The 15,816-nt window shown below is 39.4% G+C and overlaps 2 protein-coding genes across 2 annotated transcripts in view; both read left to right on the top strand.

Annotated features, from left to right (window-relative positions):
- Positions 1-1,238: 1,238 nt before the first annotated feature.
- The window catches only part of LOC127426953 (probable G-protein coupled receptor 142), a 21,571-nt gene continuing 6,993 nt past the window's right edge, over positions 1,239-15,816 (top strand). Inside the window, exons 1-2 of the mRNA XM_051674175.1 lie at positions 1,239-1,416; positions 7,292-7,439. Coding sequence (XP_051530135.1) covers positions 7,307-7,439 — 133 coding nt within the window. The 5' untranslated portion in view covers positions 1,239-1,416; positions 7,292-7,306. The remainder of the gene's footprint in view (positions 1,417-7,291; positions 7,440-15,816) is intronic.
- Positions 7,338-15,816, top strand: part of LOC127426944 (G-protein coupled receptor family C group 5 member C-like) — a 46,035-nt gene continuing 37,556 nt past the window's right edge. The window contains exon 1 of the mRNA XM_051674161.1: positions 7,338-7,439. The gene's annotated coding sequence lies outside the window, so the exon portion shown is untranslated. The remainder of the gene's footprint in view (positions 7,440-15,816) is intronic.

The following is a 15,816-nucleotide window of genomic DNA, read 5'->3' on the forward strand; positions in this document are numbered from 1 at the left end:
CTAAATTCAGCCTGGTCTCATGGAATCCCATTACTATACAATTTTGCATAATCATTGTATGTATTGCGGCACTTTCCTGGTGAAATATACAGTGAGGCGCTAAAACAACAATGACTTTTGTTCACTTTAACATGCACAAATCACCTGTAAAAGTGCAGATTATCAGTTATTAAACACTTTTTGCTCTGTTCCTCACACAATGCTAATTTATGACATCTAAAAACTTTTACTATAGTGCATAACTTGTAAGAAAATACATTTTAATGTTCACATTACATAACCAACAACATTTATAAGCTTGTTCAACTACTATCAAATTGCATGGTGTTGTACTGCAAAGGAGTGGGGTACGAGTCATGAAGAGCATGTGAGTCGACATGTGAGCTGAAAGTGTCATCGAAGCACCACAAAATGACGTGGTTACTTCGCCAACATCCGACATTTTAACTCTGCCACAATCCCTGTAAAGAGTCATTTATTTCTGCAATAATTTTGCCACAGCATGTTACTCATCCTGCGCTGTTTGTTCTATAGAGATCAATAATACTTAAAAATGTGCAACTTATTGATGAAAGGTGTAATATTTCATTTCTAATCGGTTGGACTTATGCAGATGATAAAAGTGATTCAAAATCCCATAAACATACACTGAAGACTCGACCTGAGCCATATCTGGGATGGATTATTTGACTTAGGCCAGTAGGCAACAACCCTGTAGCAATGACATAGCAACACACTAAAGAACATTCAGAAAACCTTAGCAACCACATAGTAACACCCTAGCGACCACCCATAAAAGGTTTTGCACATGGAAGCACCACTCACATTTTCAACAGGAAATGTAGAAATCTATGTACTGGTTGTAATGGTTTAAGCTCAGAAAGGAACATAGAGGCTATATTAAGGTTTAAACTCATTTTAGTTTTAGATCACCGCCAGAATGAAGAGCTCCATGGAGAACACGTAGCAGAGAAGAGGTCCCCTGGGTCTGCCTTGCTGTGTGAAACTATACACCCCTTTCCTCATGTGTCTTTGCACTATACTGACCTCCCAATGGAAGATACACCTCCATATCCCTCAGTTTCTCTCACCTTCTCTCTCTATGCTTAACTCATTTACCAAAATCCTCCCTATGGAAATCATTCTCTCTCTTTGCTTCACCCCTCCCTCCCTCCCTCTGTCTCTCTCTCTCTCTCTCTCTCTCTCTCTCTCTCTCTCTCTCTCTCCTCTCACTTTAACTCCTTCCATAACCTACTCGTGAACCCACTTGCCTGTTGCAGTGATGTTTCTGTTATTCAAAGACCTCTACTCTTCCACCCTTACCTGCTCAAGGGCTCTGTGGTTGGGCATCAGTTGTTAGGACTGCTGGATCAGGGGTTTGGGTCCACGGATGGGGACCTGCAGCGATCTGTGAGGGTAAGGAAACCTCTTTCATCTTTACATTTTACCTTGATAAATCATGAATATTATAAATACACTACCGATCAAAAGTTTTGAAACACTTATTCTTTATTATAATTTTTTTTTTCTACACATTTTAGAATAATAGTAAGTCATCAAAACAATGGAATAACATAAATGAACTATGGGAATTATGTTGTGACTAAACAAAATCCAAAATAAATCAAAACTGTGTTATATTTTAGCATCTTCAAAGTAGTCACCCTTTGCCTAGAATTTGCAGACATGTACTCTTGACATTTTCTTAACCAACGTCTTGAGGTATCACCCTGGGATGCTTTTTAAACAGTATTGAAGGAGTTCCCATCTATGTTGGGCACTTTTTGGCTGCTTTTCTTTATTATTTGGTCCAAGTCATCCATTTCAAAACCTTTTTTTTTATTTTTATTAAATGTTAGTTTTACAATTAAATTAATTTATATGGTGGCACAATTATATTTTTGTCTACAAATCTAATTTCAAACATTTAAGCATACGCCTTCAGATCAAAAGATTTTTAAGATCATGAGAAACATTTCAGTCAAGTGTTTCAAAACTTTTGACCGGTAGTGTATATATATATATATATTATTTTTACGTTTATGTCCTTGTCTTTTGATCTTGAATTTAATAATTGTTATTTTTAATCCATATTTCGTTTTATATTTAATAGAATTACTAATTTCATCTTGTCATTTTATACCCCTTAAAACCATTGGGACTGTAATATGCAAAAATGCTTCCAGATTATTTTAGTTTAAAGGGTGAAAATTTATTTAGAGAGTTTTTCTTCGTTTTATTTATGGATATTTGATGTATTACATAACCATGAGCTTTTCTTTTTGGTCCTGCAGTGAGACAAATACATTTTTAAAAGAACAAATATTCAGTTTAGTCACACCTCATGACGTTAATTTCCCAAAAGTATTTTATGTCAACTACTGTACTCTGACACTGGTAGAATGAACTCTGTCCATCATTATTTATACCCTCTGACAAACTTTTAATATCGCAGTTAACTAGTGTAATCATTCTGAACATAAGTCATTTACTTGACATTGTGTGTCTGTCCTCTGCATTATATCATCTTAATGTTTGCCCCATGAACTACAGGAAATCCAGAGGTCAGCTCTGGAAGTCAAGAAAATCATTACTCTTGTGTTCTAAAAGGCTGTGGTAACATTTTGGGAAATTTCAGCCATTGTTTTTCAGCTATTTATGTTATCGAGGGACTGAAGAATCATAAACAGTCTGTTCCTCCACTTCTCTCTCCTTTGCATCTTAATTCCCTCTTTTTAGAAAACAAGTAAATGGACACTCTTTCCTCTGTGTGTCCTGATATGTATTGCTATACCGTTGTCCTTGAGCATATAATATTGTCTCAGGTTAACCGGCCCAATATCAATAATTGAGAGTGGTCATTAGAGCAAAAGGGAGAGGGAGCTGAAACACTACACAATGACACTCTACATCCCTAACTGCAAAACAATGGCCATTTTTGGTTTTAACAACACCAGTCATTTGTGGTGCTTGCATAACTTGTTTGTGCAATGGACATGAATGCACAATCGTGCTTGTTGAGAAGAGATGTGAGATTGAATTTTTGTGTGATGGACAATAAAATGGGTGAGAAAATCCCATTGATTTACATTGAAGCATCAACCCCAGACATTTCTAATGTAGAGACTTGTGGAAGGGCTTTTTCAATCCAGAACACACTAGCATCCACGCAAAACACCCTAGCAACCTCCTAGAACACTCTAGCAACTTCACAGCAACACACTATCAACCACTAAGAACACTTTAATAACTGCATAGGTTAGCAACATCCTGGAAACCACCTACATCACCCTGAGCAAGTGCAAGCACCACTCACGTTTTATTCAGAAAATGTAAATTATCAGTTTTACAATTTTGTATCACACACAGGGCATGTATTGTGAGGCTACATGGCTATATAAAACAGACCACACAATCAAACCAGCTGATGTTCCTGTTATCAATAGCGAAAGCATAGATGTTTTACTGCACTAAGAGTGTACAGTTGGGCATTAACGATACATGCAAATCTCTACTACAGCATGGGGTGATTTCCCACTAGATTGTTTAAACAGAGCCATAGTGCATCAATAAGCGAAAACATCCTGTCTCACTAGCCATTCTTGTGCTTTAAATCTCAAGGTGCTGATTCTCTGTATAAACAGCCGTAGACCACTTGCATGGGTACCCTTAGGCTCTGGGCAACACATTTGAACTAGGACAGTAATGTAAAACATTGCTGACTGGTATTCATGTAGTAGTTCAGGACATGCTATAAGCTGAAATGCCATGCTTTGAGCTTAAACAGCTTGTATGAGTTATACCACAAGAATCTTTTTAAAACCCTGATTTAGCCTGTGGATGGGAACTTTGTAATTTCCTACATTTGCCACTGAAAAGGCAAATAAAATCCACAAAAGATTTCCCCCTGGAAATATGGGTATATTAAAGGCTTTTGTACAACAGGCATGTCTAATGCATGGGAACAAGTTGCCTTTTGAAAGATCTATACCCCTGGAGAACATATACACATTGATTGGATTTTATCACTTTCCTGAAACCACTAAAAATCAGCCTCCTGGTATGAAGAGAGGAAATTGGAATTTCTCATTATAAGTCAGTACAGTGTTTAAAGGCAGAATTGTATTCCTCAAACATTCTGCTAAGATTAAAAAAACAAGTGGCACATAGACATAAACACACACTCACAAAGACCTCTATACACACAGACACAAGCTCCACCCCATTGTGGATCTCCTAAATGAGCGATCTTAGACAGAGATGTTTTCAGAGGGGAAACAACATCAGTAGTAGTAAAGTACTTAAAGCCTTTCAGGAATAGCCTCTCTTCTGTAGCCCAGCACACATTCACCTGTTGTTAAAGATTCATCTTTTATCATCCACTACAACTTCTGTTTCAAAACTGCAGTAGAGTAGAGCGATACTCTAAGTCGCAAAGAGTCATAAAAGTCTCATTACAACATTTATTACCACGGTTAATAAACAGTCTGTGGTAATGGGATTATGCTCCACTGGAAGTGAACATTTTTAAAGATGCTTCTTGCAGTGGTAAAAGACGCTGGCTACCACCCCTGGAGTTCGCTAGCTCGCTAGTTCGAATCCCAGGGCGTGCTGAGTGACTCCAGCAAGGTCTCCTAAGCAACCAGTTGGCCCGGTTGCTAGGGAGGATAGAGTCACATGGGGTAACATGCTCGTGGTCGCTATAATGTGGTTCGTTCTCACTGGGGCGCGTGGTGAGTTGAGCATGGATGCCGCGGTGGATGGAGTGAAGCCTCCACACGCGCTATGTCTCCGTGCGGGTTGGCGGTCTCAGACGCGGAGGCAACTGAGATTCGTCCTCCGCCACCCAGATTGAGGCGAATCACTATCAGCGCATTGGGAATTGGGCATTCCAAATTGGGTGAAAAAAGGGAAAGACAAACAGCTTTCGAGATTTTTTTGGCACTTTCCACAAATAGGGTACTAATTGGTGTCCCATATTTTTTTTTTTTTTTTTTTTTTTTTTTTAAGCAATAAATGTACAATTCCTCAAACTACTGTGTTGTTAACTTTTAAAACACAATTGTCTTATTTTGTTTATCTGCGATAAAATATGACATGAAAAGCAGTTTCAAAATGTATATATTTATATTTTCATAATTTTTTTAACATTTAATTTGACATTTTATTTACCTATTTGTTATGTTTAATTAATGTTTATCACAAGAAAAAAAATGGACTTATTACAAAAAAGAAAAGAAAATAAGTTATGAGATAATTAATTTGACTTCCTGCGGTGGAAAAAAAAACTGAAACAGAAGCCCTACTTTTTACCCTGTACATGTGCTATTTATGTACAGTTGATGTTTTATTTTCATAAGTGCTAAATAATATTAGAATCACCAGCAATACAATAACGTCAATGTTTTGTCTGTCATTTAATGAAACAATGTGGATTTTCCCTAAAAACATTTTTTTTCCTTGTTTAAAAAAAATGATAATGATAAGTCCAATAATTACACACAAATAAACTTGCAAAAATGAGAAAAGAAGTGCTTCAGAATTGCTCTCTGCCTGTGTTCCCCACAGAACTCCCCAGTAAGGCAAAGACAGATTAAGTAATTATAAGGTGACGACAGATCAATCATTCCTCTTTTCTCAATCATTCCTCTTTTCCAGTTCTCACCCAGAGTGTGATTTTGTCCACCTAAGCAAGATAGTCGATGAAGCAGCCCATCATTGCAGGCAATCATGTTCCACAACATAAACTCTCTTATATTGTCTGTTTGCCAGGAGGCAAGAATGAATGGCTTTCAAATATAGCAGTTCAGTTTCGATGGCTCCAGAACACTCTGTTGTGGTCACAAACAACAAATGCATACTACAAATCCAAAATGTACGATTAAATGTTTTTTTATACTGTATTAAAAAAAAAAACTCCAAGTAACTCCAAAACACATTAGCAAGAGAAGATGTTCATAAAACCAAATGATGTCATGAACTTAAAGGAAACATACGGAACAAAGAAATAATTTCTGCTTTCTACACTGGGTCAGCTGTTGAAAGCAAATAAACATGTTTGGCAGGGGTGACCAGTTATGGTCAGCAGAGGTGGCATCAAGATTAAACACAGAAATAAAGGTAGAGAGTGAAGAGATAAGAGTTAACAGGAGAGGATGCATGACAGAGTGTTTTTGATCTCTTTCCATCTGTTCTAATCTGTTGTTTACCTGCCTCTGTCATTAACACAATGACATTGTTAGATGACCATAGCATAGTAAAAAATCAATGCTAAAAATATTACAACTTCCGTTCTTCATACTGCACTTGGGCTGAATTCACACAGCAGCAGAATACAGTAGTTTGTCATGTTTGGGCTGAATATGGATCAGTTAATTCTCGGCCTATATGTTTTTTTTGTTGTTGTTTATTTTGGATTTTTCCCCTTTTTCACCCAATTTGGAATGCCCAATTCCCAGTGCGCTTTTAAGTCCTTGTGGTGGCGTAGTGATTCGCCTCAATCGGGGTGGCGGAGGATGAATCCCAGTTGCCTCCGCATCTGAGACCATCAACCCGCACATCTTATCACGTGGCTTGTTGAGCGTGTTTCCATGGTGACATAGAGCGTGTGGAGGCTTCACACCATCCACCACGGCATCCGTGCTCAACTCACCACGCGCCCCACCGAGAATGAACCATATTATAGCGACCACGAGGAGGTTACCCCATGTGACTCTACCCACCCTAGCAACCGGGCCAATCTGGTTGCTTAGGAGACCTGGCTGGAGTCACTCAGCACGCCCTGGGATTCAAACTAGTGAACTAGCGAACTCCAGGGGTGGTAGCCAGCATCTTTTACCACTGAGCTACCCAGGCCCCCCTATATGGGTTTTTTAATGCTGAATGCTGATGTCTAGAAAGCAGGGTGATAGATGGACAACAAAAATTAGCATTTTTGGGTGAACTATCCCTTTAAGTGAAATTCTCCATATTTCTCCAGTGTCATTCCACCATCGCCTCTGTAATGGAGACGTGTGACTAGACCATAAGCTCCATAAATAGTTACAGTATATAAATGTCTTTTATTTTTCAACACTTTAAATGTACTTATCTCCTGTCTTGTCAATGAGCAAATGCAGCACTGAATTTGGCTTAAGTATATTCTTTTCTTTGTGTGTGTGCATTGTTGATGCGCTAAACAAACAGAACGGCATTATTTTACCTTGATTTCAGTTACTGTTCGGTGTGACATAGGTTTTAAGTCATATTTGAACATTAAAAATTGATTTCCTGTTCTCTTTCCTGTCAAAAGAGGAACTCAGAGGCCATGATTGACTGGCACAATGGCACAGCGCCCAGCCAACAGGAAGATGAATGGAGCACTGAGGAGAGGTCAGAGTGTGTGCTGGCTTACATCCCTGTCATCTACTACAGCGCTCTCTTGTGTGTAGGAGTGCCAGGTACAAGATGTTTACAAGATATATTTTAATACCTATAAACGTGGTTTGGTTTGGATTTCTTTTGGAGCTTTCATGGGTATTAAAAGCGGTGTAGCAGAAGATAAGAAAAAATCCAGATGCAACCACAATTTGACAGAAATGACTTTGCACTTTTAAGACAAAGTTTCTGCATCACTAGTGTCACCATGACTTTTTTTCAAACAGGTTTCCAGAACACTCCCCGCATCTTCAATTGGTTGGACAAAAACAGATAGTCCTGCTGCAAAATGATATGATTGGTTTGACTAATATTGCTCTGGTTTCTCACAACTGGGGGGTTGTACTTGCTTGTTTTGATTATCCCCCCTGGAATCTACGCCCTTGATTGTGGGTGATTTTTTATTGAACTTGACAAATAATAAAAAAAACTGCTCTGTCCATTTATTTCCAATGGTTGGTCAATTCTGACTGCGAACTGCAAAGATGTCATTTTTTTTTTTTTTTTTTTAACGACCACTTAGACTTATCGAATCAACTCCAATTTATTTTATTTTTTGTTAGTATTTTATAAGTCACTTAGTCGTGTAATGCACAGATGAGTGAAACAATTTTTATTACATACAGAACAGGAAGGTTAAGCTGGAATAGGAGAAAGAATTGTTCCTTTGAAAAAATACAGGCGTCACCTATAATTTATTCACTAAAATACTATTTTACTAAAATATTGGCCATGGATTATAAACATACTGTATATGAAATAAATATATGAAATGTAGATTTTAGGCACAAATGAAATCAGGTCTTCTTTACCTTGTGTCCTTTGATGGAAGAAGATTCATTCAGTGAGACAAATAACAGACCAGACATAAAATAAACATTTTACAACGCTCGTCTCAGCAGAGGCTGGCATGTAAGCTGCCCGAGAAAAAGAAAATGAATCAATAAATCAATCCCCACCTAGACTAACAATTAATTACCGATTTGTTTGAAGGCCACCCATACACTGCTACTACAAATGATTGGAGTGACAGACAGATGCTTGGTATTTACAAGAGCCAATTTAAATCAATTTACTAGCTTTCGAGTGAATGTAGTGGCAACTATGAGATGAATTAAAAATCTTACCATGGAATAGTGACAGATCTTAAGCTTCAAAGAACAGTTCAACCAAAAATGAAATTATGTTATTATTTTCTCACCACATGTGATTTCAAACCCATATTCTCTTTTTAAAGAATCTTTCAAGATATTTCATAGTCACCTTGGCTGTCAAGCTCCAAAAAGGAGCTATGAATGACTAAATATGTCTTTGTAAGGACATGAAGGTGAGGAAATGATAACAGAATTTTGGGGAAGTTCACTCAAATAGGGAAACTTGTCATCATTTACTCGCCTACTTGTTCTTCCAAACCTGTATGACTTTTGGTCTTCCGTGGAACACAAAGGCAAAATGGGCATTAGGCAGAAGGTTCAATCTCAGTCACCATTCACTTTTAATTGCATCTTTTTTTTCATTCTATGAAAGTAAATGGCGACTGAGGTATTCTGCCTAACATCTCCATTTGTGTTCCAAGCAAAATAGAAAGTCATGAGGGTTTGGAAAGACATGAGGGTGAGTAAAGGACAACAAAATTAGCATTTTTGGGTGAGCTATCCTTTTAAGTGAAATTCTCCATATTTCTCCAGTGTCATTCCACCATCGCCTCTGTAATGGAGATGTGTGACTAGACCATAAGTTCCATAAATAGTTGCAGTATATAAATCTCTTTTATTTTTAAACACTTGAAATGTACTTATCTCCTGTCTTGTCAATGAGCAAATGCAGCACAGAATTTGGCTTAAGTATATTCTTTTCTTTGAGGAAAATCAGGGCAAAGGTTCCAGGACCTGGCATGTTCTCTAAATTTGACCCCTAATCTTTCATTTCCCATCAATCCTGCTGTGTCTACTCCCTCCTTGCCCTCGATTTCTATCTCTCTTCCCTATTCCTCCCTTCTCTGGCCTCACTCCCTCTCTGTTTATTACATCCCGGTTCAAAACACCAGCAATGCTGCCTGGGGTGTATTCCAGAAAGCAGGGTTAACTTACCATCACATATACCCTGAACTGATTGATTAACCCATTCCTTGCTTACTCCGGGTATGTTGGTTCCAGAACACCTGCGTGGGGTTAGTTCACTCAACCAAGGGTTTGGAACTCAGAGTTTGTGCACGTTCACGGTGAACTCAGAAAGGCATTCTCAGCAGATCGCCGAATCCACGAGTCACAATGGAAACAGACGCTAAGAAGAAAAGGCGCGCCATATTTCAGTGAAGCAGAACATGAAGTTTTAATGACTGCAAACGAGCATTACTTCATCTTCACTCGTAATAGCGATAGCAGCTACATTGGTTTAGGACTGAGAGTTTGCTTGACAGAAATTATACTGAATCATTACGTGAATTTTTAAATTAATAAAAATATAAAGTTCTACCGTATATATAAAAGCTTAATTCAACATTAATATTAGACCTCTCTCAACTACATTAATGTTTAATAGGTCGACCGTTACATAATTTGTTTGCACTGAACTTCATTATAAGTATTAACATTCATATTCTATTAAAATTAAGATAATAGGCTATACAGTAGGTTTTATATATATATTTTATTTTCAGATTAATTTTAATGGTATTTACCATGATATGTGCATGCTAATTTTATTTTACTGACATGTGAACTGAATGTATTTCCTTTATTTTAATACCATTTGATGTATCCAGTGGGGGTTTCTAAAAACTTAAAATCATATCACCTTTAATTTCCCACAGTTACTGATGGTGTCATTGTATTAATAGACCCTCTTTCAATTGTAGGATCTCCCACAGTTCTCATCATTTTCCATTGATTTAATGTAATGTTTTTAGTAGGCCGCACATGATTATTCATGTGCATTATAAGATGAAGATCTGCTGTAACAGAGGTGGACAATGATATGAGTTACATGTCCATTGTGTTCTTTTCTCATTTGATTTGGCAATAAAACTTGTCATGTTGTGTTGTCATGTATACAGTAGGGTCCATCTGCCTCCAGCAACTTGGTATGGAATTAAATTATGTTGTTTTAATTGAAGATCATGTGTCTGACTATACATTATAGATGTTCATTATCTCAGCATTAGGGAAAAGTAACTCATATCTTCCTTGTTAATAGGAAGCTGTAAAAGGTCCCTATTGAAATGCAGAACAAAAATGTAATTAAGAGATGGACCATGTACAGTACAGGTACATTTCAAAATATCACTGTCCTGGTCACAAAAGTCAAGTTTGTGGGGAATAATAGCCATTTTCTATACTTTTGAGGCATAAGCAATTAGGAAATAACACTTACTACCCAGGAACAAAAATTGTATTACATAATGTATTCAATGACTGAAGGAACTGTAGAATGTGGGTGCTATAATAATTTTATTAAATGAAATTTATAGAATAAAAATGATTTATTAGAAGGGCTAAATATAAATACATAAAGCCCTGTCTTCACAGTGAAGAGTGAGGGGGACTTTCCAACATGTTCTGCATTAAAATATACAGTATTAAAACCTTCCCATTAAAAGTTAAAGCACAATGTACACACGTGTTCACTTTTGAATGCAAATCTGCGGTGTGAGACTGGAAATGCCGGAGTAAAGAAGATTTGTGAGGTAAAGATTGCAGTTTACCGTAATATTGCTTTAAAAGTATAATATTGTGCGTAATCTGAACTTTCTCGCCTACTGTGCCACTATTAAAAGGGCACGCATGCGCTGACAGCCTCTGAAATATACTAACATCTACCTGAAATAAACTAACTCTGGAACAGAGTTATTCTGGAGCAGGTTATGTTCAGAGAGTAAGTTGCTATGGCTACTATCATACCCTGAAAGTTACCTCCTTTTTTGGAACCGAAAGCTGAGGTTATCCGTTAACTTATCCGTAAACTTACCCAGGTATGTCGCATAACCTGCTTTCTGGAATACACCCCTGGTCACCAGCATATGTTGTCGTTTGGATGCTGGTCCCAAACATACTGTAGGATGCTGGTTTCCCCAACAAGCTTAATCTGCAAGACTTCCTTTATCCTTCAGCATCAAATAAAATTAAATAAGATATATTATATAAATATATATACAGTATATAATTATTGAGAGTCTTTTATATTTTAGAAAATGTAGTGAGCAGAATAGCATCTCAGAATGCACAACATGTCGATCCTTGCAGATGACCACACTGGGTTCCACTTCTGTCAGCTAAGAACATAAAACTGAGGCTGTAGTGGGCCTTCCATTTGTGTACCTCAGCAGAAATCCAGATTTGTCAGATCAGGTGATGTTTTTCCAATCATCTACTGTCCTGTTTTGGTGAGCATGTGCCCACTACAGCCTCAGTTTTAACCTGTTCTAAGCTGACAGTAATGGTACCCGGAAGGGTCTTCTGCTGCTGTAGCCCATCCGCCACAATGTTCAACGTGTTGTATTTTCAGAAATGCTTTTCTGGATTGATCTGTTCTAATGAAAGTTTATTTGGGTTACTGTCAGCTCGGACCAGTCTGGCCATTCTCCTCTGACCTCTTTAATCAACAAGCCGTTTTCGCCCACAGATCTGTCGCAGATCTGTTTTTTGTTTTTCGCACAATTCTCTTTACACTCTAGAGACCGTTGTGTGTGAAAATCCCAGGAGATCAGCAGTTACAGAAATATTCAAACCAGCCTGTCTGGCACCAAAAATCATGCCACAGTTTAAATCACTGAGATCACACTTTTCCCCATTCTGATGGTTGATGTGAACATTAACTGAAGCTCCTGACCTATATCAGCATGATTTTATACATTACACTGCTGCCACATGATTGGCTGATTAGATAATCGCATGAATAAGTAGATGTATAGGTGTATCTAATAAAGTGGCTGGTGAGTGTATATACTGTCCAGGCCTATGAATCTATACTTATATTGATGCGTATATTTTAATTGAAGGGATGTCATATATGGCATTACTATGAATTCAGACTGAATTCCACTCAGTTAGCCTATTATGTTGAGAAGTTGTTTGAAATGTACTGTACATCTAATGCATGGAAACTTTTTATTGAGTAAAAAAGGACTCAAGATGGCGCCGAGTATGGCTGCTGCGTTGCGAGCTCCGACACAACATTGTAGTGTTTTGTTTGTTTTGTTTACAATTCTTATGTTTTTTGTCTTGGATGTTGTCTGCCTTATTGTCTATGACAGACAAACACTTTTGGACATTGGTTCTGCAATTACACACCATAAACCGGACTTCAAATTCCTCAATGCCGACCCGCTGTTTACAAACACACCAGCGGAGCCCTTTGTCTGGGCTGCCCGGCCGCGGAAAAGCAAAAGGAAAAGGGGAAACAGAGCCGGCGTTCTCATCAGAGTAAGACATTGCATAAATCGACCCCCGCTACCCAGTATTCTACTGGCAAATGTTCAGTCTCTGGACAACAAGTTCTGCGAGCTGAGAGCACGGATCTCTTTCCAACGAGAGACGAGGGACTGCTGCATTATCTGCCTTATGGAAACTTGGATGTCTGCTGAGATTCCAGATTCAGCCATTGAACCCGTGGGGTTCTCTGTGCACCGAGCGGACAGAGTGAAAGACGTCTCAGGTAAAAGCAGAGGTGGTGGTGTATGTTTTATGATCAACAAATCCTGGTGTGATCAGAGGAACGTACATTCTATCAAGTCTTTCTGCTCTCCTGATCTTGAATTTCTCATGCTTCTGTGTCGACCATTCTGGCTACCAAGGGAATTCACAGCGGTCATTATCACAGCTGTGTACATCCCGCCACAAGCCGACACAGACCAGGCACTCAAGGAACTGTACACCCTGAGGCCGCTTTCATTGTGACCGGGGACTTTAACAAAGCCAATCTCAAATCAGTCGCACCAAAATACCACCAACACATTCATTTTAACACACGAGGGGACCGGGTTTTGGGCCATTGCTACTCTCCCTTCCAGGATGGCTACAAATCCCTCCCCCGCCCACCATTTGGCAAATCGGACCACTCTTCCATTCTGCTTCTGCCCGCTTACAGGCAGAAACTGAAACAGGAAGCACGCACCCTCAGAACGATCCAGTGCTGGTCGGACCAATCAGACTCTACGCTACAAGACTGTTTTGATCACGTGGACTGGGAGATGTTCCGGTCCACCTCTGATGATGACATCGAGCTTTACGCTGATAGCGTAATGTGTTTCATCAGAAAGTGCGTAGAGGATGTTGTTCCAACCAAAACAATACGGATGTACCTGAACCAGAAACCTTGGATTAACAGTGATGTTCGCACGGCACTTGATGCGCGGACCTCCACTTTTAATTCCGGGAACGCAGAGGAGCATAAACAAGCCAGTTATGCCCTCCGAAAAACAGCAAAACGTCAGTACAGGAACAAGATTGAAGGACAGTTTTACACCACCAATTCTAGAAGCATGTGGCAGGGAATTAATATCATCATGGACTTTAAAGGGAATAAAAACTCCACTGTGAACACCGTTGCCTCTCTCCCGGATAAGCTAAATACTTTTTATGCTCGTTTCGAGGGAGAGAGCTCTCGCGGCCGAAGCTACAGAAGTTAGTTCACTCTCCATCTCTGTAGCGGATGTAACCCAATCCTTCTGACGGGTGAATATCCGCAAAGCCGCGGGTCCAGACGGCATTCCAGGCCGCTTCATCCACGCGTCAAAACGTCCACCATTGTGCCTGTTCCAAAGCAATTGAAAATCACTTGCTTAAATGACTGGCGTCCTGTTGCTCTGACCCCCATCATCAGCAAATGCTTTGAGAGACTAATCAGAGATTACATCTGCTCTGTGCTGCCTCTATCACTGGACCCATTGAAGTTTGCTTACCGCAACAACCGCTCCACTGATGATGCCATTGCATCTACAATACACACTGCTCTCTCCCACCTGGAAAAAAAGAACACTTATGTGAGAATGTTGTTTGTAGACAACAGCTCAGCATTCAACACCACAGTGCCCTCCAAGCTTGATGAGAAACTCCGGGCTCTTGGCTTAAACAGCTCATTGTGCAGCTGGATCCTGGACTTCCTGTCTAGCAGACACCAGGTGTTTAGAATGAGCAGCAACATCTCCTCATCACTGACCCTCAACACTGGAGCCCCGCAGGGCTGTGTTCTCAGCCCACTCCTGTATTCCCTGTACACACATGACTGTGTGGCAACACACAGCTCCAATGTCATCATTAAGTTTGCTGATGATACAACGGTGGTAGGTCTGATCACTGACAATGATGAAACAGCCTACAGAGTGGAGGTGCACACTCTGACACACTGGTGTCAGAAGCACAACCTCTCCCTCAACGTCAGTAAGACAAAGGAACTTGTGGTGGACTTCAGGAGAAGAGAAAGAGATCACAGCCCCATCATCATCAATGGAGCACCGGTGGAGAGAGTCAGCAGCTTCAAGTTCCTGGGTGTCCACATCACTGAGGAACTCACAGGGTCGGTCCACACTGAGGCCATTGTGAAGAAGGCTCATCAGCGCCTCTTCTTCCTGAGACGGCTGAGAAAGTTTGGAATGAACCGCCACATCCTCACACGGTTCTACACCAGCACTGTAGAGAGCATCCTGACTGGCTGCATCTCCACCTGGTACGGCAATAGCACCGCCCACAACCGCAAAGCCCTGCAAAGGGTGGTGCAAACTGCCAGACACATCATCGGAGGTGAGCTTCCCTCCAGGACATATATACCAGGCGGTGTGTGAAAAAAGTTCAGAGGATCATCAGAGACTCCAGCCACCCGAGCCATGGGCTGTTCTCACTGCTACCATCAGGCAGGCAGTATCGCAGCGTCAGGACCCGCACCAGCCGACTACATGACAGCTTCTTCCCCCAAGCAATCAGACTTTTGAACTCTTGATCTCCCACGATCAAAATACATCAGCACTGCACTTTATTACTCTTATATCTCTGTCATAAATTATATTCTCTCTTAACAACACACTGGCAACATACTATCAACTGACGTCAGTACAGTACAATACAACCTACTGTATATTTTATATATACTATATATACAATTTTTATTGTATAATGTGTATTGTATACTGTACATTGTATGTTATTATTTGTAAATTGTGTTATGTGTAATTATGTGTATATTAGATTTTAAATTGTGTTGTGTAAATCTGATGTTTATTGTAAATTGGTATATGTCTCATCACTGTCACGACTACTATGTTGCTCGGAACTGCACCCAAGAATTTCACACACTATTGCACTTGTGTATATGGTTGTGTGACAATAAAAGTTATTTGAATTGATTATTTAACAATAACCCCATAAGTTATAATAATTGTTAAATTTAATAATAATGACTCCAGAACCT

This window comes from Myxocyprinus asiaticus, chromosome 36, assembly GCF_019703515.2.
Source record: "Myxocyprinus asiaticus isolate MX2 ecotype Aquarium Trade chromosome 36, UBuf_Myxa_2, whole genome shotgun sequence".
Lineage (NCBI taxonomy): Eukaryota > Metazoa > Chordata > Actinopteri > Cypriniformes > Catostomidae > Myxocyprinus > Myxocyprinus asiaticus.